At 34.1% G+C, this 27,086-nt stretch overlaps 1 protein-coding gene across 4 annotated transcripts in view; it reads left to right on the top strand.

The window, feature by feature from the left end:
- The window catches only part of Cdh7 (cadherin 7), a 191,422-nt gene that overhangs the window by 107,836 nt on the left and 56,500 nt on the right, over positions 1 to 27,086 (top strand). For 3 of the 4 annotated variants that reach the window (XM_041648837.1, XM_041648835.1, XM_041648838.1), the window contains exon 7: positions 11,703 to 11,956. In XM_041648837.1, coding sequence (XP_041504771.1) covers positions 11,703 to 11,956 — 254 coding nt within the window. Of the gene's footprint in view, positions 1 to 11,702; positions 11,957 to 27,086 lie in introns of those variants that run through there. The other variant, XM_041648839.1, reaches the window with a different exon arrangement.

The raw sequence follows: 27,086 nt of genomic DNA, 5'->3' as shown, positions 1-27,086 counted from the left end.
ATGAAATTTGTAGATACTTATTATCACAGCTGTAAAAAAAATAATGATGAATTAATAGAGGAACATTTTCAAGGGAATGAAAATCAACCAAAATAAAAAAAAATTAAAGGAGACACACTCATTAATGTCTTTGTAGATTGATCCAGGCATTCTGTGGTTTGTTTAAACTGAAATATGATGTCAGTGGACCCTGGAGAAAAGGGGTATCTTTCAGTCTTTCTTGAGCTCATCAGAGACTTTTTTTACATTAAGATGATAGTGTTAATCATCTTTTTATATCTTTTGAGATATTCTTTGTCTGTCTCTCTCTCTCTCTCTTTATCTGCCTCTATCTCCCTTTCCTTCTTCCCCATCTTTCCCTTCTTTGCTTCCCCAGTCCTCTAGATATTCCTTCATGTTTTAATTTATTCTGATTATTTGTATGAATCTGTGGGAACACAGATCCTAAGACAGCACCAAGACATGCCTGCTTCTGAGTAAGATACTCAAATTGTCCTTGGTGCATTTTCCAGGTATGGTTAAAAGGTGTCAAACATCATGATATGTTAACTCTTGAGTAGTTAATTGGATAATAATGTAAAACTTTTAAATAAAAGCCTGTACATGTTAAAGAAGATAAAATCAGTCTTTATTTTCTATTTGGGAGAAAATATTCAATGCAACTTAAAGAAATTTAAAATTTGCTATGTATCTGATTTGTTCTTGGCCTATCTTCTCCATCTCTTCCAGTTGATGGGTTTATACCAAACTGAGTAAAACATGATCTGAACAAGGATGACACCAAGAGACACATACAAGAGTATGGGATAAAGTTTATCAGTCTCAACTTTATACAAAAATGTGCAGAAGTGAGAAATGTTGAAAATAGGGGAAATATTCTTCCCCATAGAAGAGTACAGTAATATACTATCCAACACTATATGTTCATCCTTGAAAAGATACAAACAAGTAGCATTATAACAAATTAACAGATCATATTTAGGAATTCTATGTATACATCTATACATTCAATAAAAATTAATGAAAATGCATTTGTACGAGCACTAAGGGTTTATATAGAATGGTCTAGAAAAAGGGAAGGGATATAATGTAATTTATATAATAACATAAAAAACTTGTCTTTTTAATTTGAAATGTTTTCATCAATTTACTATATTTTCTTAATCACTGTTCTATTGCTGTGAAGAACAATGGTGACCATAACAGCTCTTTTTAAGAATCATGTAATTGGAAGCATCCTTAGAGTCTAAGTGGGTTAGTTAGTCCATGATAAAAATGTTGGGCTGGAGACAGAATGGTGCTGAGGTAGTATGTGAAAACTTTACACCTTTATCTCACAGACAACAGGCAGGGAGATTGAGAGAGAAAAGAGACCTGACAATGGCTTCTGTAAATTCAAAGTCCTCTCCTACTGACACTTTTTTCTCAAATAAAGCCATACCTCATGATCTTTCTAATCCTTCTCAAACAGTTCTACCAACTGTGGATCAAATTTTCAAATATATTTTCCCATAAGGACCATTATAATTCAAACCTTCACAGGTAGCACCTTTTATGTAAGTTCACATAACAATCTGAAACACTGACTTTAAATGAAAGATGAAATGGACATTGTGTGCTTCGAATCTATTTGAAGTCTTTTAACTTGGGAATTATTATTTCTAATTAAACTGTTGATTAAAATATATATGGGAATCAGAATAAACATTTTAATATACTAGAAATTATATTTTTATATTAATAGCCAATTTTTTTAATTTGCCAATATAAGTTAACATATTAGGTTTTATGTTTCAATAATTACTTGTAAAACTTTTATACCAATATCCTAGAGTAACACATATTTGATATTTACATACTGGAATAGTGTGTTTGAATAAAATGAGTGCTGATATAGCATGTTCATATGGTCCTAATAACCATACAAATAAAGTCATTTTAAATGATAAAATTATGACTCATATGACTATAAAAATTATTTACACAAACAGCTAGATTTTTAATTTGGGTGTGTGTGTGTCTGTACATGTGTTTAGCTTTTGAATCGCTTCTAAATTCTTAAACTTTATTTTGGTATTGGTAGAAGTTGTTTAACCATAGGCATTTTTGTTCATTTAGGAATCAATGTATCTCTACTGTATTCAAGAGTGTGGTCATCTACTGTAGGTATCTATGGTTAATATTTTATTATCATGTCTTAAAAATCTCAGAGTTAAGCATATTAAGTTGGGCATGAAAAAGGCAATCCTACCACAGAGAAGGATGTAACAGACACTTCTTATTATTCTCAGCTTTATAAACCTCTGTGACAACATCAAGAGTATAATCAAAATACAACCACAGTTTATTCCCTATATATTCTTCTCATTATCTTCCTTCCATGAAAATTTTATTGTTCATAGCTTGGTGTAGGTTTCATGCTTTAAAATAATCTTAAAAAATTCAACCATTTTCTTCAATTACTTGTAGTGCTCTCTCTCTCTCTCTCTCTCTCTCTCTCTCTCACACACACACACACACACACACACACACACACACACACACTAACCCTGGGCAAAATTAAAGACAATTGCTATAAGATAGAGAGAGAAAAATCAGCCAGGATACATAAAAGTACAGTCTAAGTTCAACTTTATTAACACAAAATTTTTCTATTAACTGAGTTTGAAAATGAGGAACCATGACTCATTGCTGTTTACTTATAGTCATTCTTGTTTCTTTATGAGAAGAGATAGTTTTCTAGTATGAAAAGCCTTGATAGCTAGTAACCAAGCCCTCTCTATTGACTGCATGGGAAAATTTGTCTCATCTTGGTGGCTGCATTTCATTGTTTTCTTTTGAGTCATAGAAGGAGATAATCTTGGGTTGTGAAAAATGGTTAAAAGCTTTTAAAATGGTTAAAATCTGGAAGAAAGGGAGAAACAATTTCAGTGAAAGTATTTCCAAAGAAAATGTTCTTAGGAAAAATCAGTCAAAAGAAGACTGCTAAAATTTACCAAAACCGAAGAGAACATTATCCTTCTTGGTCATAGTCCAGAAAACAATAAGAAATGCCTGGAGTACAGGTGTGCATAATAAATTGGTTGTGTTTGGCTTTTAGATTCTACTTGGGAAATAGTTTACATATTACATGTTATGTACAGAATTTATTTGCTGTCATGCTTTCTCAATGGTTGTAGACCAATTTGAATGTGTTAAGCAGTCAGTTTACTTGGAGTAAAATTATTTTTAAAGGAAAGTTATACTACAGACTATTTTATCTATTGACATTTCTTATTTACAGACATTTATCTAGAAGTAAATATTTATTAAACATCAAATCAAGAAGAAAGAAGGAAACAAAAATTTTGTCTGATATAAAACAGATGCAGTGTGAGTGGAGCGTTTTTTTTTTTAGTTTATTTTGTAAATTATGTGTGTGTGTATGTCTATGGCATGTCTTGCATATTGTGTGAATATGTCTGCCAGAAGACAATAGTAGATCACTTGAAACTGTAGTTATGTATGATTATGTGATCTCTGATGTGTGTGCTAAGAATTGAACTTTTGAAAGAGCAGCAATTGCTTTTAACTACTGAGCCATCTCTCCAGTCCTTCACAGGAATATTTTTAAGAAAACAAACAAGACATATTTTATAACAATTCAATATTAAATATAAAATAAACACATACACACATACACATATTATTCAGTCATGATGGCACTATGGTATTATGCAGAAGAGAATTAAATCTTAACTTGCTTTGGCCAAAAGTAAAAGTTGTAAAATGAGACCACTGAGTGGAATACAAATATCCTTGGCTATAGAACAGGAGCCAATGTGGACAGAATAGAAAAATACAGTGTAATTACTTTATTAAACCTATTAAAAACATATATTGAAAATAGCAAGAAAAACTTGCTTGGCTCCATTGTTTTTATAGTTTTGTGAATGAATAGAACAAATCTTTGTTCTACATGGACATAAATAGAAGGGAAAATGTAGATGAAAAAGATATGGTACTGATATTCCTTCCTTTTTACCTTCCTTCCTTCTCTCCTTTTTCCTTCTTTCTTTTCTTTCATTTGTTCTTTTAACTTGTATTTGTTAAAGCTTCATGTTGATGTGGTTTCCTTGTATATTTCACAGAGGCAATAGAGATGTTGTTCATGTCTTTCTTTTTTTTTTTTTTTTTTTTTTTTTGGTTTTTCAAGATAGAGTTTCTCTGTAGCTCTGGATCCTGACCTGAAACTAGCTCTTATAAACCAGGCTGGCCTCAAATTCACAGAGATCCACCTGCCTCTGCCTCTCGAGAGCTGGGATTAAATGCGTGCACCACCACCCTGCTAAGCTTCTTATTTAACAAAAATGATAGGAACTAGTAAATGTGTAACTACTGCCTCCATCCTGTATTGATAACTTTTGTATTCATAGACATTTATGAAAAATCCTATTGTATGCGATGTGTACAGGTGCTCTGGACATGATAATATACAATAAAAGATTATTCTGTTATTTTGAAGAAATCCTGTTTTTCTGCAGAAAGAAAATTGGTGAGGAACCTACATGGCCATGAGTTCATAGAATACTTCTGTCTCTTAAAAATGGACTTTTGGAACTTTCTCTAAAACCCTTTACTTTCTAGCTCTCCCTATTCTTAAAAACATTATACATTTGTATTCAAGCTTCTATAATAAAATAACAAAGGGTACAGTTTAAGCAATAAAAATCTACTTATTTTGCAATAGAACCTGGGCAGTTCAAAGTCAAGGGAGCATCAATTGTTGTTTTCACCCTTCCTAGTTCTGAGATAACTCTGCTAAGTGTGCCTTATTATGGCAAAGTGGAAGTTACTTCTTAAGGCAGGTTGAGGATATATTGCCCCCCAAAAACCCTTCAAAGATCTCCTCCCAGTGCCATACAGGGGGTTAAGATAGCAGCATGACAATTTGAAGGAACAAGAATAATTAATCCAAACAAATAATAACTTCATATTTATTTAAATGTGTTTTAAAGATATGAACAAAGAGGTTTGAGAGATGACTCAAAGGTTCATAGCACATACTACTGTTGCAGAGGACCCTGGTTCAGCTTCTACCATACTTACAGTGCACACATCTTCCTGTAATTACAGCTTCAGGGAATCTGATCTTCTCTTTTAGCCTCCTTACATAACTGCATTCAAATATACATACCCCCACACAGATACACTTGCATATGCAAATCTCAAAAAATCAAATACATCTTAAAATATGAGCAAAATTACTTGGCCATGAGTGTTTCTTAATATAAAGGTTTATTATTTCTTATGCAATATTATAGAAGTGTCCATTCAGAAGATAATGATCTCCAAAGCATTTTTTCATAAAGGTAAAAAATGAAGTTGCAGGATAAAGAAGAATAACAAGTACTATGTGTGTTCTATATCTGCACATTTCATTTTAATTTTACTGAGTGGTTTGAAAGAAAACTTGTGATCAGTTAGTATAAAAATAGTATACATGTGACCCTTATGGACAGCCTTGAATGTTAGCATTGTAATTTGTGGATTTTTTTATTCATTGGTTCTAAAATAACTGCATTCTGTTTCATAAAACTAATAAGTTATGATGTTTTATGATTTTAAGGCTTTGGAAAAAAGAATACAATGTGATATACAGAAATTATACAGAATTTGAACCAATGTAAATTGTGTAGAATCACTGATAGATGTCTATGCCTATTCGTTCACATGTGACAGAGATCACATGGCCTATAAAGTCTGAGGTTTACTGTCTGCCTTTATGCAACAAACCAGCAAACCCTAATCTTAGATACAGGTTTTTAATGCCATTTTTTTTACCCCTGCTGATATTAAATTTGACAAATTCTCTTTTATAGACAGTGGATGAATTCTACCAAAGCAGGTGCTTATGCCTTTGTTTTTCTTTCTTATATGAAAATTCATTCACAGAAGACATAAAAACATATGTATTTCCCATGATAACTTTAGGACTTCACTAATTGTGATCTTCAGGATTCAGGAATTTCCGACATTGTTATTCTTACTTGTTACTATATATATGAAGTATCAGTTTGATGCTAGTTTGTCACATGATTTCCAGTCTTATGGGTCTCAGACATTAAAGAGAAGTTCAGACTCTGTCCCTGTGTCGCTATGTCCATTATCTTTAGTTCTGAGTATTTTTTCAGTTATCATTACCACTTTGTAAAGGAGTAGCCTGATAAAAAAGTATAATAGTTTTTATATGTATTTATTATATAACATAAATAATGACAATAAAAAGAATTAATTAAAATGCCATTTCCAAAAATATGTTCAAGTTGTTACATAATTGTATCATTTTTCATTATACATTTCCCCTTTCAACAATGAAGTTTTGGCTTATTGTAACATGTCCTGCAACTATTTTTGGTGTATCAACTCTTTGAATATTGATTTATGAATTCATTGATTATTAAATTTTTATAATGTTTCTAGACAGATAATCTTCATGTATATTATTGCTTTTATATTTGTTTATGACAACCAGAGTCTATACTTCACATTGCTCCCTTCAAGACATGTTTACAGTATGTAATAAAAAATCATTGCTTTCACTTTTGTAGTTAATTTTAAATTATTCCTTTGCACAGGAGTCAAAATTTTCTTGAACACAGAAGTACTTGTCATACCTTTTGCTAATGTTGAAAGCCTGACGAAATATCTTGAAAGTAGTTGAGAGTTTGCACTGTTTTGCAAACAGATAGGAAATAGAACCTTAACCTTCTTGGTTAATATATACTCCTAATATTGTATAAAAATCTTTCTCTTATGATTTGATATTCATATAGATACATGAGATTGAAATAAAGTTATATGCAAAATGCTCATAGTTTTCCATTGTCTGTGTGTAAGTAAATGTTGTCAAGTGACTACAAATTATCTTCTTTCTTCTTTGAGTCCCCATTAACAATCATTGGATTTTAAGTGTAGGCTCAGGAAGATTTCAGTGCATCTGGGAAGTTTCTAAATGAGGATTTATGTCAGAATTTCCTGACAGACCTCCTAAAAAGACACATAACTGTACAAATCCTAAATGTTATAAATCAAATTCTTAGAAAAGGGGCAGGAAAGTTCTGAGTATCACTCTAGATGCTCTTAAATTAAAGACAAAGAGCAAATGCCTCAGTAATTAAGAGTCCTTCTGAATACTGAAATACTGGGCTAATCTCAGGATACCACATAAAGGTGGAGGCAGACAAGTGTCTTCACAAAATCATCCTCTATTCTCCACAGGTATACCCTGGTATGAGCTTGGAAATATAGACACTGCCCACAATAAAATAACAATGAAAAACTTAAACATGAAATTGTCTCATTACAATACTGCAAAAGTCCTAACATGATACATGTCACTGCATATTTTGCATTTTTGTTTGGATTTACACTGTTAATTCTCCTCCCACAGGGCAATTTGCAAAGTTTGTCTTGTTTTGCTTTGCTTGTTTTTGATCAAGAATAAAATATATGCCATTGTATTTTTTGCTGTGTTTCCCATTTGGGCTATCAGGGTCATCTGGCTCATAGGTTTAATTCAATATTTAGGTGGGATATGCACAATATCAATGCTTTACTTCAGCATTTTTTTCTATAATTTAGTAAGAATTAATTGAACTTCTTTTCTAAAGTTAAAGAAAAATGAGTACTGAGAATAAGAATATGGAAAAAATCTGGGTCATAAGCATTGCATGAGACATACATAAGCATGTTATTAATATTTGTCTAGGTTGGGAAATGAACCAATTTTGTATATTAGTTTATGTATTTTTCATATTAGCCTAAGAGAGTCAGCAAAAAAGGTAATATTGTATAGTGTCTGTATGCCATATAAATATGTGTGTAAGAGTATATATACATTTATTCAAATTATAGTTTATGCCACAAATACTAGAGTATATATAATATATAAATATGTGTATATTTTATATTTATAGTATAAACTGATATAATAACACTACATTATATAATATAGACTATGGTTATAAAATATATTTTAATTCATATAGAGTATACATAAAATATAATATATACTATAGGTAATGTATGGATAACTATTATATACTCTATATGATATATAGATTTTGGTATATGGCTTTGCATGTAATATATGTTAATGTAATTTATATTATGTAAATTATTTAAAATACATTTTGGTTGATTTTATACCCTTTTGAAGATTATTTGGAATATCTGAATGCCCACATATATGTACATTTATGCCTATAAGCACAGTTGGTAAATTGCCCCAACCAGCAGGACATGATGTCCTGACCAGTGGGACATGAATAGGGAACCAGATTCTGAAGGAGAGGAATGGCAGGCAAGAGACATGAGAAATGGACAGCAAGTCTGTATTTGGATCAAGCTGCTAACTTTATTTTTTCTCAGGAGCATTATATAGTGAATGAAACAGGGAGATGGGTAGGATGCTAGAATGTCAGGTTTGGAGACATCCCTAGCTGATAGGAAGAGATAAGGAAATGCTGAGGGTCTGCAAATTACTTCTGAAGCCTGGGGACTGAAGACATACTTAACTCACAGAGGGAGATAAGAGTTGTTTCCTGGTGTAACACGAAGGGGTCCTACTTGTTGGGGTTCTTGTCCTGCCCAATTCCCCACAGCTGGCAAGTCCCAAAGAAAATCACACAGAGATCTCTAAAGTCATAAAGCTAATTGGCCCATTTGGTCATGCTACATATTAGCTCTAGTGACTTATATTAACTCATTCTTCTGATCTATGTTAGCCATGTGGCTCAGTACCTTTTTCAGTGGGACAAATCACATCCTGCTGCTTTGGTGGTTTGGGCAGGAGTGGGAGGAATCAACTTCTTCCTTCCAAGAATTCTCCTGTTCTCATTGCATCATTTCTACTTCCTTTCTGTTTTTCTCGCCTATACTTACTGCCTGGCCAATGAGCATTTATTTAAAACATGATTGACAGATTACAGACAATTATCCTGTACAACGTCCCCCTCTTTTTTTTTTTTTAATGAAAATGTCCATAGTCCATTTTTTGGGAATGTGGACATCGTTTTCCAGGCTACTTCCTGCTGATTGGGGGCACTGATAATCTTATAGGGACCTAAAGAAAATTTATAGTTATGATCAAGTTCTGACTGAAGTATCCTGTGAGTCTTGATCATCTCAGGCAGCAGTCTTGAACCTGTTCTGGATTAAGAATTCAGACATCTGGGCCATCTATTCCTGCCAGAGATTTATCAGATGGTCTTCCTTGATCAAAGCTGATTTTTCTTAACTCTGAATAAATCCAGAGGCTCTCATTTTCTGTGGAAACAAAAGCAAAATCTCTTCTCAAAGTAACATACCTTTTGAATTCAATTTTGACATCAAGGTATTTTCAAAATACCTATATCTTTGATTAATTCTGCAGCATTTATAAGCAAGTGTTGCTCCTTCCTCAGCATTCAAACAATTTAAAGAGAGCATAATAGCATACAGTATCAAGATTCTCTGTGTATTTTCCATCTTTATGTGGCTTTATTTTAACCTCTATTTCTTTTATTTTTACTTTTACTTTTTGAGAGAGGTTATTTGTATATCTTTGTCCAGGAATAACTCTGTAGACCAGGCTGTCTTTGAACTCACAGAGATCCATCTGTGTCTGCCTCCCAGGCAAATCCTACTGGTGTGTGCCACCACAACCAGGAGTACTACTCTTTGGATTTTTTTTTGTTTTTGTTGTTTTTTGTTTTGTTTTGTTTTTTTTGTTTTTTTTTCTTTTACTCTGAGAACTTTAACCTTTAGCCTGTACATATTTTTAACACACTGTTAACCATTTAGAGGTTTTCTTCCTCTTTGAATCTCTCTTTACTGTATACCTCTCTTTTTCTGAACATATGAGCCTTTAATTCACTAAGCAATCATGGCTGAGGTACTGGCTGGAGCCATGTTTATTTCCACAACTGTATGACTTTTCAAGGTCCCTGCCAACAAGCAAGCTGCAACAGTGTGTCCATAGCCCCATAGTCCGGACCACCTGCTTGAAAGAGTCAGAGTTTTCCCTGGCAGGAGGGCCCAGAAAGCCAGCATTTTAAAACAGCACAGCTTTTTCCCTGCTTCAGCTGAAAACTGAAATGCTTTACTCTAGTCTGCCCCAAGCTTTCTCTGCATGCAGTTATCCACATGAGTGCCATTCTCTAACATGAGAGGGCCTGCTACTTGGGGTTTCTGTCCTGCCCGGTACCCCACAGCCAGCAAGCCCCAAAGAAAATGACACAGAGATCTCTATACATTATAAAGCTAATTGGCCCATTAGGTTAGGCTACTTATTAGCTCTTGTAGCTTATATTAATCCATTATTCTGATCTATTTTTGCCATATGGCGCAGTACCTTTTCTAGCTGGCAGGTCACATCCTGCTGCTTTGGTGGTCTGGGCAGGAGTGGGAGGAATCAACTTCTTCCTTCCCAGAATTCTCCTGTTCTCATTGCATCATTTCTACTTCCTGTCTCTTTTTTTTCCACCTATACTTCCTGCCTGGCCAATCAGCACTTTTTTAAAACATGATTGACAGATTACAGACAGTTCTCCTGCACTATCTTGGGCCCAGAACTTGCCCTACAGAGGTGAATATATTACTTAATTTGTGAGCTAAGATGACTATAAACAAAATACAGGTCTTTTCTCCCAGCAGTAAATTTGCATTCCAACCATCACTATTATATTTTCAATGTATTTCCTGTTCAATATTTCTAATGTCTTTTGGAATCGAAATAATTTCTATCATGTTCTTTATTATTACATTAATGTCATTCTGTTTTATGTCATATGTAGAGACTTTGAGTTTATTCAATGTTGAGATTGAGAAAGGAAGCTAAAAAAGTTGTCTCTCTACATGTTATTCAGTGATTAGATTGAGAATGAAAACTAGAAAAAGCTGTCACACTCCACGTATTATTTTTCCAAGCATTTCATACCACATATATGATTCCTACTTGAACATATGGTGATTTTTAATGAAATATTTAATGGTTACAATCAAGCTTCCAATGACTGCTTTTAAAGAATATTTGAAAATCATTAGTCCTCTTAAGAAGATACATACAGATTTAAAATTCTGAGATATAAGTATTAGACATCTATGTAGAGAGTTTTGGTGTTCGGCAATGTACTGTTGAAGAAAGCAGCACCAGTGAGTGCTTTATAGAAAGGCTGCTGTATGTGTTTGAGAGACATTGATACATTTCCAGTGCCACTAAAGCTAAAGTCTGAGCACCTGAGAAGTCAAAATATGAGTCGCCTAAGTCACCCATCTTTTAAATGAGAAATTGAGTTTGATATGGAGTTTCTCTTCCATTTTAATTTATATTTCTGAATAAGACATATGGATTATATGAGTTAAGAATAATACACTTATGCCCTGTTGGAAAATATTTTAAATCAGACCATATTCTTTCAGATAATGTTATAAAGAATTGTGTCTGTCCTAGAAATGCATGACAGTAGAATGGATTAAGTTAGCTCTAAAGGACTTACCATGGTCTGAGCCAGAAAATTAGTAAGGATTCTGATCTGCATAAACTTTTATTGTGTTTGAGTGCTGATGGTGCAGTTTCATGACAGAGTCTCCACTATAGTTATTGATATTCATAAATGAAAAGGCTTGCTTTGGTGACTATCTATTCGGTAATTTAATTTCACTAATAACTTTCCTTACAGGAACTCGATTTTGAAGCCAAAACAAGTTATACACTGCGCATAGAGGCTGCAAATCGTGATGCTGATCCCAGGTTTCTAAGTTTGGGTCCATTCAGTGACACAACTACTATAAAGATAATTGTAGAAGATGTGGATGAGCCCCCTGTGTTTTCTTCACCCTTGTACCCCATGGAGGTGTCAGAAGCAACACAAGTGGGAAATATCATTGGCACTGTAGCAGCACATGACCCTGATTCTTCCAATAGCCCAGTGAGGTAAAGGCTTTTTGCTCCACTTTACTACTACATCCATCAGTATTCTTGTATCCACATTCATACTTCTGTATAATGGTCCTTTCTGGTCTGTAACTATTAATGTCTACATTCTTTATGTGCAAAGCACTATAGTATAACTATTTCAACAGGATAGGAACTACAGAGCATCCCTGCTAATTCAATAAAAGAGTAAAGGAATTAATTGATTAATTAAATTAAGGATCAATTAATTTATCTTTTCAATTGATGTCTGAGGACAATTTGTGTTTATTAACTTTACTGTTTCTAGTAGTAAAAATAAAAATATACCTCATCTATGTATGCAGTTAGTTTAAATTATTATTCTAAAAATAGATATTTTTATCAAATAATCTCTTTGAGTATATTTATGTTTGCAAACATTTCAAATTATCTACACCCTCTCATTTGAGATCGTTTTGTGTGTTTGCATGCATGTGTGTTTTTGTGTGAATGTGATGAATGATACCTGTAGCTTGGGATAAACATAGTAAGTAAAATATACTTGAGATATTATGGGAATGGTGTTTACTTTGTATGCAATATATTTCCTCAACCCATGGTTGTTAAATTTTAGTAAATTTCTTTTTCTTTGTTAAAATATACTTACAACAATCAAGTTAAAGAAAAGGGTTAATTTTCCCCACAGTTACATTTTACAGTACATCATGACAGTGGGAACATGAGACAGTTGGCCACATTGTATTAATAGTCAATAGAGAAAGTGAACAAATGCATGCATTCTCACTTGCTTTTTACCAGTTCTTGGCTTGTATTTTTAATTCAATATTTAATTATATTATATATAATATATAATATACACACATATATAAAATTTTAAGTGCAGCCTGCTAAGTTTATTTAGTGTTGCTAATATGTGCATGCATAGAGGGTTGATGGTCCCTAGAGAAGACTGATTTTCTTTCTCAGTGGTCATTGTCTGTAGCACTTCATCTAATGTGCAACATTGTGAAATTTCCTAAAATTGTAGAATATAGGTAGGACATGTTTCTACATTCTTATACAGTTCAGGAGCCACTCCATAGATCCAGAGATCTGAGCCATTTTATATTAATCAATTTAATTAAAACAAACTCTCACAATCATGCTGACAGTGTGCAAAAATCATATATTGATGATAATGGTACTTCTATTTAAATTGTGCCTAAATTATTTAATTATGAGGAACAAAATCTTTTTGCACGGTTGAAGGTATTAAAAGGTGTAAAGGCATATTAATATTTACCATATTTTAGGGCCAATGAACAAAGAGATTTAAGCATATCTAAAGAGTCTATTGGTGTCTGTTACCTTAATTTTATTTTCATTTTATTAATTACCTTGTAAATCAAATTATTGAAAATTTCCTGAGAAAGCATTGTATTTTTCAGAATAATGTACATGAATTGAGACAATGGTAATGTTAAGCAGTAATTAAAAATGGGAAGGCAAAAAAGGCTTAAATGAATAATCACTTATTCATTAGGAAAGGTAATGTATACTCCAAGACTGATCCCTAAAAGAAATAGATAAGAAAAAGACTGCAACGCAAGTCAAGATTTCATGACTTTTTCCAGTTAAAGACCATACCTGTCTAGTGTTTACCTTTTCTGAAGTAAGGAATATGTGTGGGAAGTTAAGTACAATCTTATATGATTTTCTCACAAGCAGAAAGTCAGGCTTATCTCAAGCAATTTCAAATGATTAAACTTTGTATAATTGCTTATGTCTTCAGATTTATCAAATTTTTGTCTTAAGTCTAATGTTGCTATGCTTGAAACACTTTGTGACTTTAAATCATTTTCATAATGTTGGCAACTAACATTCATGGTACATAATTTTTCTGAATTTAATTCAATGTATTTGTCTTTCCCATCCATTTATGATGCTCTTTAAAAGATACATGTTATTCCTTGTTGACTATATTTACTCTCATACAATCTCTTGAAATTGGTTCCCTTCCCAGCATTGTTTTTTGTTAAGTGGTGCACATTATGACACAAGAATTCTCTATTTCTCTGTGAGCCAACCATTAAGAAATTGCTCTGAGATTTACTCAATTGTGTTTTCCTTTTTAAAATGACACGTAAAAATCATGACCAATATTAGCAAATATGGTATTTCTGTATTTTTATTGTTAGGATTTATAAAAATTTATATTGACTATAGTGTCATAAAAGTAAGTTAATATTGACCTTTTATAGACAATAACTTTGGCTACTTTTTAAGGATTTATTTTATGTTAATTGTGTGTGTGTATGTCTGCATATGAATATATATGCAGATACTTGTGTAGTCTAGAAGATGTTGTGGATCTGGAATTACAGGCAAATGAGAGCTCTCTGACATGAATGCTTACAATCAATCTTGGTTCCTCAGAAGGATGGTATGTTCTGTTCAATGCTGTGCTGTTTTTCTACTCCATTTTGCTATTTATTATTAAGATTATTTTGCATTCACATACATCCCAATAAATGACAAACATTATACAATGGCTTTGTGGAGGTAAACATGTATTTTATTAAGAGATCTGTTAGTTCTCAAACTGTAAACCCTCCTTTATCATGTACCTGCAGAGAAACAGCATTTTTCTGAGGAGGTAGAGAATCAGAACTTACAAATGACTACAGAATGTGATGAGACTTTATATTTAGGATCTTACTTCTATGACTTCACAAATGTTCATTTTATTTCACATTTATTTAGTGTGTGTTTATGTGTGCATGTTTGTACAATGCATGTCCACGTATACTTGTACAAAGTGGCTTACAATAGGTAGAAGTCACAGAATTGCTTTTGAGTCTTGCTGTTCCTTCTCACCATATGGGTTCAGATTGTTTGGCCCTATTGTCCTTGAGATATTGAAAAGCAGTGTTTCCTTCATTGCAATTATTTACAGGGCAGGCAATATTACTAAAAGTGTGAAATAGTACAGGCATTGAATATCAGTTAACGTAATAATGTTAAAAATTATGATATCAGATGGAAGTCTGGCATATGCTATTCATATTTAGAAAATTTACTCTTATATGATGTTTATTCTAAGTAAAAATATTAGAACAAACTTCCAGTAAAGCAAATTTAAGTTCCTCTTCCAATGTAATATGGATCATATTATACCATATGTATTTATATTTAAAAGAAAAACTCATTTTGCTAATGTATTATACACAGCCTGTGTGTAACTTTTCTGTATACATTTTTCCTCTTCTGGAATGGATGCTTGCATCACTGTCACAACACTGGCATTTTGACTGTTAGAGATGTAATTAGTAGAAATATGATTGTTATATGAACCCAGACCTTTGTGATTGCCTATACCATTAGGGAATGTTAAGACTCTGTGGTCTTAGTCTCATCCAGATAGCATATTTGAAGTGTACCATTTAATTCCACTTCATTTAATTTGCTTTCCATTTTCCTCATGTGAATAAACTAATTCTTCAGTAAAAAATCAGTGATACTTAACATTACTTAGGAAAATAAATACTGCCTCTTTATTTTTCTTTAAGCAATTGTAGATAATAGAGAGTAAGCATATATCTGACTCGTTTTTAAGCATTTATATAATATTTTATGTCAATTTAGGCCTGAATGCTAAACCTGTGGCTAGATCTACCAATAAAGGAAGGACAGGTTGCAGTCCATTCTCTTTGATCACCTTCTAAAACAGTAAGAACTTGACTTTGCAGTTCTTGTCCAAGATTTAAAGAACCTTTAAGGATTCTAGAGACTATAGAAATCATACTCATTTTTCAAGTCAGCATTGGCAAGCTGATCAATGGCTCAGCATGCATTTATCAAGAAAGTGTTCTGTGAAACACTCTGGGGAAAATGCCGGTTGAAAACAAGTACGAATAAAACATTCTTCCAACACCTTGGAACTTATAATCTGGCTGAAGTAATAGAATCTCAAAAAAGATAGGAACTACAAGAGAAAAATATGTCTCTATGGTAACAAGAAAGATTGTGGGACAAATTAGAGCAACTCAGATCACTGGACAAGAGGTTTCACTTGGAGGAATGACAACATCAATAAAACTTTGTGTACAGCAGTATTTGGAGAAGTTGATAACAAATATAATGTAGAGAATGATGATGTTTCATTTACTTCTATCCTAATAACATGGTGCTAATTTTATGAGAAGATTGATTACTAAAAGACACAGAACAAGCTAAGAGACAGAATGCTAAAACTAGAACTTTATTGAAGTAAGATGTAAGTAAAAAATAAGATTCATAGTGAAGATTTCTGCATAATGATATTAAACAACATTTCCAAAATTTTTTACCATTTCTGTCAAAAATTCTATGTGTATATTTTCTACAGGTACTGACATTCCTGGTGACATGTTCTAAGATAAAAGACAAAATTGTATCCTGATGTGGTATGGCTAGTATGAACACATTTGGGTTGTTTGAATATTTAATGGGTTTTTTATTTTATTTTATTACTTTAAAAAATTACCAATCCAAATTCCCACACCCTCCCCTACTCTCACTCCCTCCACACACCCTCCCACCCGACCCCCTCCAATCCTAAGAGAGGGCAAGGTACCCTGCTCTGTGGAAAATCCAAGGCCTTCCCTACGACATCTATGCTGAGCAAGGTATACTTCCAAATAGACTAGGATCCCCAGAAGCCAGTACATGCAGTAGAGACACATCCCAGTGCCGCTGTCAGTATCCCCTCAGTTTATCCCAATTGTCAACCACATTCAGAGGGACTAGTTTGATCCTATGCCCATTCACTCCCAGTCCAGTTGGAGTTGGTGAGTTCCCATTACCTCAGGCAAACTGTCTCACTGGGTGAATTCCCAATGGTCTTGACCTCCTTGCTCATACTCTCACTCCTCCAACTTTTCAACTGGACCTTGGGAGCTCCATCCAGTGCTTTGATGTAGGTCTCTGCCTCTGTTTCCTCCTGTTGTTGGGCAAAGATTCCTTGGTGATATTTAAGATAATCATCAGTCTGACTACAGGGCAAGGCCAGTTCAGGAACTTTCTCCTCTATTGCTTAGGGGCTTAGCTGCGGTCATCTTTGTGGATTCCTGGGAAATTTTCTAAATCTAAGTTTCTTTCTAACCCCATAATGGCTTCCTCAGTCAAGGTATCTCTTTCCTTGCTCTCTTATTTGTTCTTCCTCCATCTCGACTACGCTACTTCAAGGTCTCCTCAACCCTCCCCTTCTCCCCTTCCTTCTAAGCCCCACCCCCATGCTTCCAATTTTGTCAGATGATCTTGTCTATTTCCAGTTTCTAGGTGGGTCAATGTTTGTTTTTCTTTGGATTTTATTTAGCTTCCCTGGGATCATGAAGTATAAGCTCCATGTTGTTTGTTTATGGCTAATATCCACTTATGAGTAAATATATACCATATTCATTTTTTTTTGGTCTGGGTAACCTAGCTCAGCATAGTGTTTTCTAATTCCATCCATTTCTATGCAAAATTCAAGATGCCATTGTTTTTTACCTCTGAGTAGTACTCTAATGTGTAAGTGTGCCATATTTTATTTATCCATTCTTCAGCTGAGGGCCATCTAGGTTGTTTCCTGGCTATTACAAATAATTCTGCTATAAACATAGTTAAACAAATGCTTTTGTAGTAAGGTTGAGCATCTTTTGGGCATATCCCCAAGAATGGTATTGTTGGATCCTGAGGTAGGTTGATTCGCAAATTTTCTGAGAAACCACCATACTGATTTCCAAAGCTTCTTTATCTTTTGTGTATAGGAGGGCTACTGATTTTTTTGAGTTACTATTGTATCCCTGCCACATCACTGAAGGTATTTATCAGCTGTAGGAGTTCTCTGGTAGAGTTTTTGAAGTTACTTATATACACTATCATATCTGAAAATGACAAAAGTTTGACTTCTTCCTTTCAAATTTGAATCTCCTTCATCTCCTTATGTTTTCTTATTGCTACTGCTAAAACTTCAAGAACTATGTTGAAGAGATAAAGAGATAGTGTAGAGCCTTGTCATGTTTCTGATTTTAGTGTAATGCTTTATTATCTCTCCATTTTATTTAATTTTGTTGTCAGCTTGCTGTGTATTGCTTTTATTATATTTAGATATGATCCTTGTATCCCTATCTCTCCAAGACTTTAATCATGAAGAAATGCTGAATTTTGTCAAATGCTTTTTTAGCATCTAATGAAATGATCAAATGTTTTTTTCTTTCATTTTAATTATATGATTACATTTATAGATTTTTTTATGTTAAACCAGCCCTACATCACTGGGATGAAGCCTACTTGAACATGAATGATTATTTGATGTGTTTTTGGATTTAGTTTCTGAGTATTTTATTGAGAATTTTTGAATTCATGTTCATGAGTGAGATTAGTTTGTAATTCTTTTTTTTTTTTGGTTGAGTATTTGTGCAATTTTGGTGTCAGGGTAACCACAGCCTCATAGAAAGAGTTTGGCAATGACTCTTCTGTTTCTATTATGTGGAACCTTTGAGGATTATAGGTATTACCTCTTCTTGGAAGTTCTGGTAGAATTCTTCACTAAAACCAATCGGCTCTGAGCTTTTTTTAGTTGAGAGGTTTTTGATGATAACTTCTATTTCCTCTTGGCTTATAGGTGTATTTAAATTGCTCACCTGGTCTTAATTTAATTTTGGTATTGGCATATGTCCAAAATATTGCCCATTTCTTTTCCATTTTCCAATTTTTAGAGTACAGGTTTTTGTAGTAAGACCTAATGATTCTCTGTATTTCCTCAGTGTGTGTTGTTATGTCCCCCTTTTCATTTCTGATTTTGTTAATTTGGATGTTTTTTCTCTGCCTTTTGCTTAGTTTGGATAAAGGTTTGTCAATCTTATTGATTTTCTCAAAGAAACTGCTGTTTGTTTCATTGATTCTTTGTATTGTTTTCTTTGTTTCTATTTTTGTTGATTTCAGACCTCAGTTTGATTTATTTCCTGTCTTCTACTCTTTCTCCCTGAGTCTGCTTCCTTTTGTTTTCTAGAGCTTTCAGTTGTGCTGTAAAGTTGCTAATGTAAGCTTTCTCCATTTTCTTTATGTAGGCACTTAGCACTGCTTTCATAGTGTCCCTTAGGTTTGTATGTGTTGTGCCTTTATTTTTGTTGAATTCAAGGAAGACTTTATTTTTTTTTTAATTTTTTCTTTGACCCAGGAATGGTACAGTAATTGACTTTTGAGTTTTCCATGAGTTTGTAAGCATTCTGGGAGTAGTATTGTTGTTAAAAATCTAATTTAATCCATGCTAATCTGATAAGAACAGGGGGTTACTTGATATATTTGTATCTGTGGATGTTTGCTTTATTACTGTGTATGTGATCAATTTTAGAGAAGGTTCCATGAGGTGCTGAGAAGAAGATATATTCTTTTGTGTTTGGGTGGAATGTTATATAGATGTCTCTTAAGTTCATTTGATTCATTACATCTGTTAGTTCTCTTATTTCTTTGTTAAATTTCTGTCTGGTTGACCTGTCCATTGGTGAGAGAGGAGTATAGAGATCCCCTACTATTAGTGTGTATGGTGTGATGTGCATTTAAGTATTAGTAATGTTTCTTTTACATATGTGGGTGTTCTTGTATTAGGGGCATAGATATTCAATTGAGACTTCATCTTGATGAACTGTTCCTGTTATGAATATGAAATATCCTTCTCCAACTCTTCTGCTCAATTTTAGTTTGAAATTAATTTTTTTAGATATTAGTCTAGCCACACACACTTGTTTCTTAGGTACATTTGATTGGAAAATCTTTTCCCAACCCTTTACTCTGAGGTAGTGTCTGTCTTTGAGGTATAGGTGTGTTTCTTGTAAATAGCAGAAGGCTGGATCCTGTTTTTGTATCCATTCTCTTAGCCTTTGTCTTTTTATAGGTGAATTGAGCACACTGATGTTAAGTGGTAATAATAACTCTGGTTATTTTTCAGTAGTAGTGTTTGTGTGTTTCCCTTTTTGGGGTTATGCTGGTGGGGAGGTTATCAGAGCTTTCTGTTATTGTGGATGTAGTTAGCTTCCTTGGGTTGAGGTTTTCCTCCTAGTATTTCCTGTAAAGCTGGGTTTATGGATACATATTCTTTAACTCTGTTTATGTGATGGAATATCTTCTTTTCTCTTATGATGGTAACTGAAAGCTTTGCTGGATATAGTAGTCTGGGCTTGCATCCAAATGATCTTTTATTGTCTGCAACACATCTATCTAGGACCTTCTGGATTTCATAGTTTTCATTGAGAAGTCAGGTGTAATTCTAATAGGTTTACCTTGATATGTTTCTTGACCTTTTTCCTATGAAGCTCTTAATATTTCTTTATTCTGTGTGTTTTGTGTTTTGATTATTATATGGAGACGGGATTTTAATTTTTTGATCCAGTCTCTTTGGTGTTCTGTAAGCTTCTTATACCTTTAGGGATATCCTTGTCTAGATTGGGAAAGTTTTCTTCTATAATTTTTTGAATACATTTTCTGGGCCTTTGAGCTGGAGTTCTTCTTTTTTTACCCCTATTATTCTTCAGTTTGGTCTTTTCATGGTGTCCTGGATTTCCAAAATGTTTTGTGTTAAGAATTTGTTAGATTTAATGTTTTATTTGGCCAAAGAGCCTATTTCCTCTATAGTATTTTTAGCACCTGAGATTCTTTCTTCTATCCCTTATATTCTGTTGATTATACTTGTCTCTGTTGTTCCTGTTTGTTTATACAGAATTTTCATATCCAGAATTCCCTCTGTTTGTGTTTTCCTTTATTACCTCTATTTCAGTCTTCAAGTCCTTCACCTGTTTGATTGATTTTCATAGTTTTCTTGGGTTTCTTTGAGGGATTCATTAATTTCGGCCAACTTTTTTGTCTTATCTTCCGATTCTTTAAGGGAGTTTTTCACTTCCATTTTATAGTTGTCCATCATTTTTATAAAGTTATCTTTAAAGTTAGTTTCTTCTACTTATTCTGGGTTAGGATGATGAAGTCTGTGTTCTGGTGTTACCATGTTGCCTTTTAGGTTGTTGGAGAAATTCTTGCAGTGGCACCTACACATCTCTTCCTTCAAAATAGGCTAGCAGTGTTTTGGCATCTTGGTCCAGCCTTGCTGAGACTATTTGAGTATTTGAGATTTTTTTTCTTGTCCTGCCCTCTTAGTTCCCACTCAGTATTGTAGCAAGCTGTGTTTCAGGGTACAATGGAACTTACAAGCAGATAGGTGTATCCGTGTAATTAAATGCAGACAGATTGTAATAATATATACAGCTTTAATGGGGAAATAGACTTATAGAACCACTGGTTCCTGCAGAGAACAGGAAAACGGAAGGGGCAGCGGAATCACGCTTGCCAGATTTAAATGAAAACATTAGACCGAGGCGAACACATCCCCTATTGGGCTGGGCTTATCCCTACATCTCCCCCTTTTGACTAAATAAGACAGAACTAAACCAAATACTACTATATACAATAACAACAAATAATAAATATAACAAACAATATTGAGAACAAAACTTTTGCTAAACATTCTATCTCAAGGAATCTAAATAATCTAGAGAGTAACTACAATAACATAATCTTCAACTCCGTCAAAGATCTGAGAAGGGAACAAATATTACTTAACAGACAAGAGATATCAAAAATGTGCAACAAATGACAGAGACAACTGACTACCTGGGCAATCACCCAAAGTCTCGTTTGCAATGTTGAGTCAAACAACTGTGGCTAAAGCCTAACATAACTGACATACCATTTTCAAAGGCAAGAAACTTTTCAAAACCATCTTACCCTGTCTTGGCAGGATATGACAGTCCTGTTTTATCCATTGATGCATGCTCTGTATCTCTGTCAGTGGTTGAGGTATGGGCATTTCTTTGCCCAAAGGCCAGTTCTGCCAAATAGAAAGGATCCAGGTGGAGTATCTTTGGTGCTCAACATTCTCTCGGGAATAGAGCAGTATTGCCAGGAGCAATTGTGTCTCACTATCACAAAACTCTGAGTTAGATTAAAGGCCATTTTCTACAGCTCTTTGAAGAGGTTGAAGATTATCTATCTATACTGAGTATAATCTCTATATATCTAGAGAACCTGATTAGTCTAATTATAAATGAAAAACTTAGATGACTATCTATATAATTCTCAATATCTATCTAACTTAAAGACTAAGACAATAAACAACTGTGTAACAAATGAGGATAATGACCACCAAATATAAACACTGTACAAATATACAATGCAATATGGTAAATATACATCAATACACAAACATTATATAAGTATCTTAATCAGAGGTAGAAATGTACACTGCAATATGGTAAATAAATACAATATATATATATATATATATCAGTACTATATATGTCAATACATGAAAAATGTTTTAAACAGTGATAGAAACATGCATGCATACAATAGTCAATATAATTTAACTTTGTATCAATATACAAGAATCAATACCAGTATATTTGTCTAAAAGCAGTAACTCACAATTATAAATCTATTATCCCATCATTCCCTTTTTTTTTTTTTTCAAAATGATCCCTGAGCTTATAAAATTCCTCCCCCAACCTCCCAACCCCTAAATGATGTCCCTAAACCCAGGGGCAAACTTTACTGGGAGAGGGGACGTCATCCTCTAAGATTGCTTCTAGCTGACATGGGGGCGACATTCTTCTTAGGGGCTCCTGTGAAAGAAAATGATGGTAAAATTCCCAAATTAACCTTTGACCTAAGAAAATTATAACTAGTCTCTGAGCATTTTGAGAAGGTCCGGCCAGAGTGTTGTCAAAAATGTGCACCATTCGAAACTGTCTTGGGCAGTTGGTACCAGAAATCAGGTCTAATATTAGCGCTTAAAAAAAATATTCATGAAGTCATAAAAACCAGATTGTGTTGATGTTGTGGGGCCCCATCTTCATCCTGAAAACTTTAAAGATTACTGTAGGAAAATTTGTTGCTTGTTCTGGGAAATTTGAACATTAACAACAAGGACATATACTGACATATAAAGAAAGACACAGATATGAGGAAAGGCAAAGAAAGTTTATCAAGTACATAATTATTCTTATTCTGTCTCATTTCATGGCTCCTGACCTGAGACAGAAACTCTGAGATATCCCTTATCAACAGGCTTGGAATTGAAGAGGGACTGAGCCATAGTCCAACTTAAAAACCAGCTCTACATATTTATAAAAAAAATGTTTAATAAGACATATAATAAAAAAATGAATACTTACAGAACATGTCCATCCATCAGTAATTAAATATTCAGGGTCCCATAAATTCTTTGAAGATGGGTATTTTCCAGTGGAGATAAGAAAAGAACCTTGCCCCCAACCTATCTGTATTTCTTACCATCAGTATGCTCGCCATCCTTGTGAATGAATTGATAGTTATCTTTTCCAAGGCGCTTCTCTTCTTCAAACCGAACCTTTATTAATTTTGACGGTATCCACAATTTTTCCTCACCTGTGGAGACAAGAGCAAAACCCCTTCCCCAACGCAGCACATCTCCTGGCTTCTATTGTGAGGTCATCACATCCTTAAAATAAACTGGTTGATTTAGTTCAATAGACTTTTCCATTATCCAATGTCTTTCTCTACGTGTTGTTCCCTTCTCATTAGCATTGAGAAAATTCAAGGTTAACAGAGCATTATGTAACCTATTTCTGGGGGTGTTTTCCACCCCTTTCTGTTTGTTCAACATATACTTTATAGTTCAATTTGGTCTTTCTATGACTGTTTGACCTTTAGGATTGTATGGTATACCTGTAACATGCTTGCTATGGTAATAATCAAAAAACCATTTCATTTTCCTAGAGTCATAAGCAGGACCATTATCTGTCTTTATTTGTGTAGGTATACCCATGATAGCCATGACTTCTAATAAATGAGTGATTACTGAATCAGCCTTTTCTGAACGTACATCAGTTGCCCACTGAAAGCCTGAATAAGTGTCAATGGTGTGATGAACATATATCAATTTGCCAAATTCTGCAAAGTGGAACACATCTATCTGCCAAATTTCATTCCTTTGGGTGCCCTTTGGATTAGCCCCTGCAGGCAGTGGCATTTGGTTATAGAAAGAGCAAGTAGGACATTTCTTTACAATCTCCTTAGCTTGTTGCCATGTCATAGAAAACTCTTTCTTCAAACTTTTGCTGTTAACATGGCTTTTTATCAAATTCAGAGGCTTGTAGAATACTACCAATCAATAATTGATCAATTTCTGCACTACCTTGTGCTAGAGGACCTGGCAGACCCGTATGGGATCTGATGTGTATTATGTACATAGGGCAAAGCCCGTTCCTGATCAAATCTTGTACCTGGATAAACAATGAGGTTAGTTCTGTATCATCAGGTATAAATTCAGCAGTTTCAATATGTAAAATAACTCTTTCTGCATATTGTGAATCAGTAACTATATTAATAGGTTCTTTAAAATCACTTAGCACCATAAGAATGGCATATAATTCTGCCTTCTGGACAGAATCATGAGGACTTTGTTCCCCGTTACCCAAGTCTTCTGATTTGTAACCTGCCTTCCCTGATTTATTGGCATCAATATAGAATGTACTGGCTCCAGTTATTGGAGTATCACGGACGTTTCAAGGAAGGATCCAAGAAGTTCTCTTTATGAAGTTAAGCCTCTTGCTTTTTGTATAGTTGTTATTAATATCCCCCCAAAATTAGCACAAGCTCTTTGCCATGGTTCATTATCTTCCCATAATTTCTTTAGTTCATCCGCAGTGAAAGGCAGTATAATTTCTGCTGGGTCTATGCCTGCTAGTTGACGAAGTCTCAGCTTGCCTTTTATAATTAACTCAGAGACTTTTTCTACATAAGTTTTCATGTGGTAAAAAGATCCATTCCAAGATAATATCATCACTCTGCATTAAAATTCCTGTAGGAGAAATTTTTGATGGTAGTATGATGAGAATACAATCAAGCTCTGGGTTCACCCTGTCCACATGTGCCTGTTGTAATTTTTCCTCAATCATTGTCAGTTTCTTTTCTGCTTCAGCTGTTAATTCTGTGGGACTGTTTAAATCTTTATCACCATCCAAGGTTTTGTTCAAATGAATTATTAGATCAGGTGTTATTACAATAGCTGGTCGTAGACTGGAAATGTCTCCTAATAGTCTTTGAAAGTCGTTAAGAGTCCGTAGGCCATCTCTCCTAATTTGTGCCTTTTGTTTCGTAATTTTTTGCAAACCTGTTTTATAACCTAAATAATTAACAGAATCTCCCCTCTGAATCTTTTCAGGAGCAATTTGCAATCCCCATTAGGTAAAAGTATCTTTATTTCTTCAAATAGTCTGTTCAAGGAATCCATGTTTGAATCGGATAACAAAATGCCGTCCATGTAATGATACACTATCGATTTGGGAAATTTCTTGCGTATTATTTGCAATGGTTGGTTCACAAAATATGGGCACAGGGAGGGGCTATTTAACATACCCTGGGAGAAGATGGTCCAGTGGTACCTCCTTGAAGGTTGAGAATTGTTATAAGTTGGCACGGTGAAGGCAATTTTTTCTCTATCTTCTTTTTGTAAAGGTATAGTGAAAAAAACAATCCTTTAAATCAATAACTATGAGAGGCCATCATTTTGGTAATAAAGAGGGCAAAGGAATTCCAGATTGGAGAGGGCCCATAGGTTGAATAACCTTGTTGATGGCCCTGAGATCTGTCACCATTTTACATTTACCTGATTTTTTCTTAACCACAAATACAGGAGAATTCCAAGGGCTGGTAGATTCTTCTATATGTCCAGCATCTAATTACTCTTGTACCAGCTGTTCTAAAGCCTGTAACTTTTCCTCAGCTAAAGGCCATTGCTTTGTCCATATTGGTTTCTCTGTCAACCATTTTAGAGGCAAGGCTGTTGGTATCTCTAAAGGGACATCAATTGCTTGTTCTTTTACAGCCCGAATGGCCGGTTTTCTCTGTTTGTAATATCTTTTAGTATTATTCTCAGAAATATATGCTCTAGAATTAGCAGGAATGTTAATTTGAGTATTCCATTGTTGTAATAGCTCACAACCCCATAAATTCACTGCAATATTGGCATCATGAAGAAGTTTGGAGAGAAATAACTACGTTCATATTCCCAAATATTGTTTATAAATGTTCTTTTACATTTAAAGGGGTATATGATAAGATATGAATAAATTGCATTGGTATGGATTTGGCACTATTGATATAAATTTAAGCTCAATCTTGTTATATGTATATTTCTGCTCTTTATTAAGGTGTTGTGATTTTGTATATTATTTTAAAATGTAATGTATATTAGTAAATATAGATTGTTAATGAATAATCATCTAAAATAGTCAAGTTTGTAGTCATGTTTGTTAGATTTTCTAGATATATAGAGATATATTTTAGTTAGGTGGGCAGTCTTCATATCTTTCAAAGACTACAGAATATGGCATTTAAAGTGTTTTAATAACTTAGGGCTTTTTATGACAACGAGACACATCTGCTCCTGGTAGCACCAATCTACTTCAAGAGGAAGATGGGATTGAAGAGGCTCCTAATGGAGTTGGTTAACCATTTGTGCAAGAAACTGCTTTTTCCAGGACTGTTGCATAAGCTGAACATAAAGAACCCACAGAGAGAGAACTGCTGAACTTGCCTAAAAGTGAGATGGTCCTTCAGGGTCCCTGATTCATGAAAGAGTCTGCAAGACATTTTGCAGCTTACAGGAGAAAGAGCCTAAACTGTCTTTTAATTTTCCTGCTTATGGAGATGTCTGTGGGATACTATGGGGCTGTAGGCAGAAGATGGATGCCTCAACGGTACAAAAAAACTTTGGAAGTTGCGTGGAATAATTTTCTTTATTCTGTCAGTCATGTTTTAAATAAATGCTGATTGGCCAGTAGCTGGTAGTATTGGTGGGACAACCAGGAAGTATAGGTGGGACAACCAGACAGGAAGTAGAGGTAGGGCGATGAGAACAGGAGAATTCTAGGAAGGAGGAAGCCTATTCCTCCCAGTCCTGCCCAGACCACTGAAGAAGCAAGATGTTACCTGCCCCACTGAAAAAAGTACCGAGCCATATGGCTAACATAGATTAGAATAATGGGCTGATATATGGTATAAGAGCTAATAAAAATCCTGAGCTAATGGGCCAATCTGTTTATAATCTTATGGTGAC

The sequence above is a fragment of the Microtus oregoni genome, unplaced genomic scaffold (assembly GCF_018167655.1).
Source record: "Microtus oregoni isolate MIOR12 unplaced genomic scaffold, Mior012 000003F_ref0000135, whole genome shotgun sequence".
NCBI lineage: Eukaryota > Metazoa > Chordata > Mammalia > Rodentia > Cricetidae > Microtus > Microtus oregoni.
Note: the sequence above shows the minus strand (reverse complement) of the source record. Positions and strands in the feature narration are given on the sequence as shown.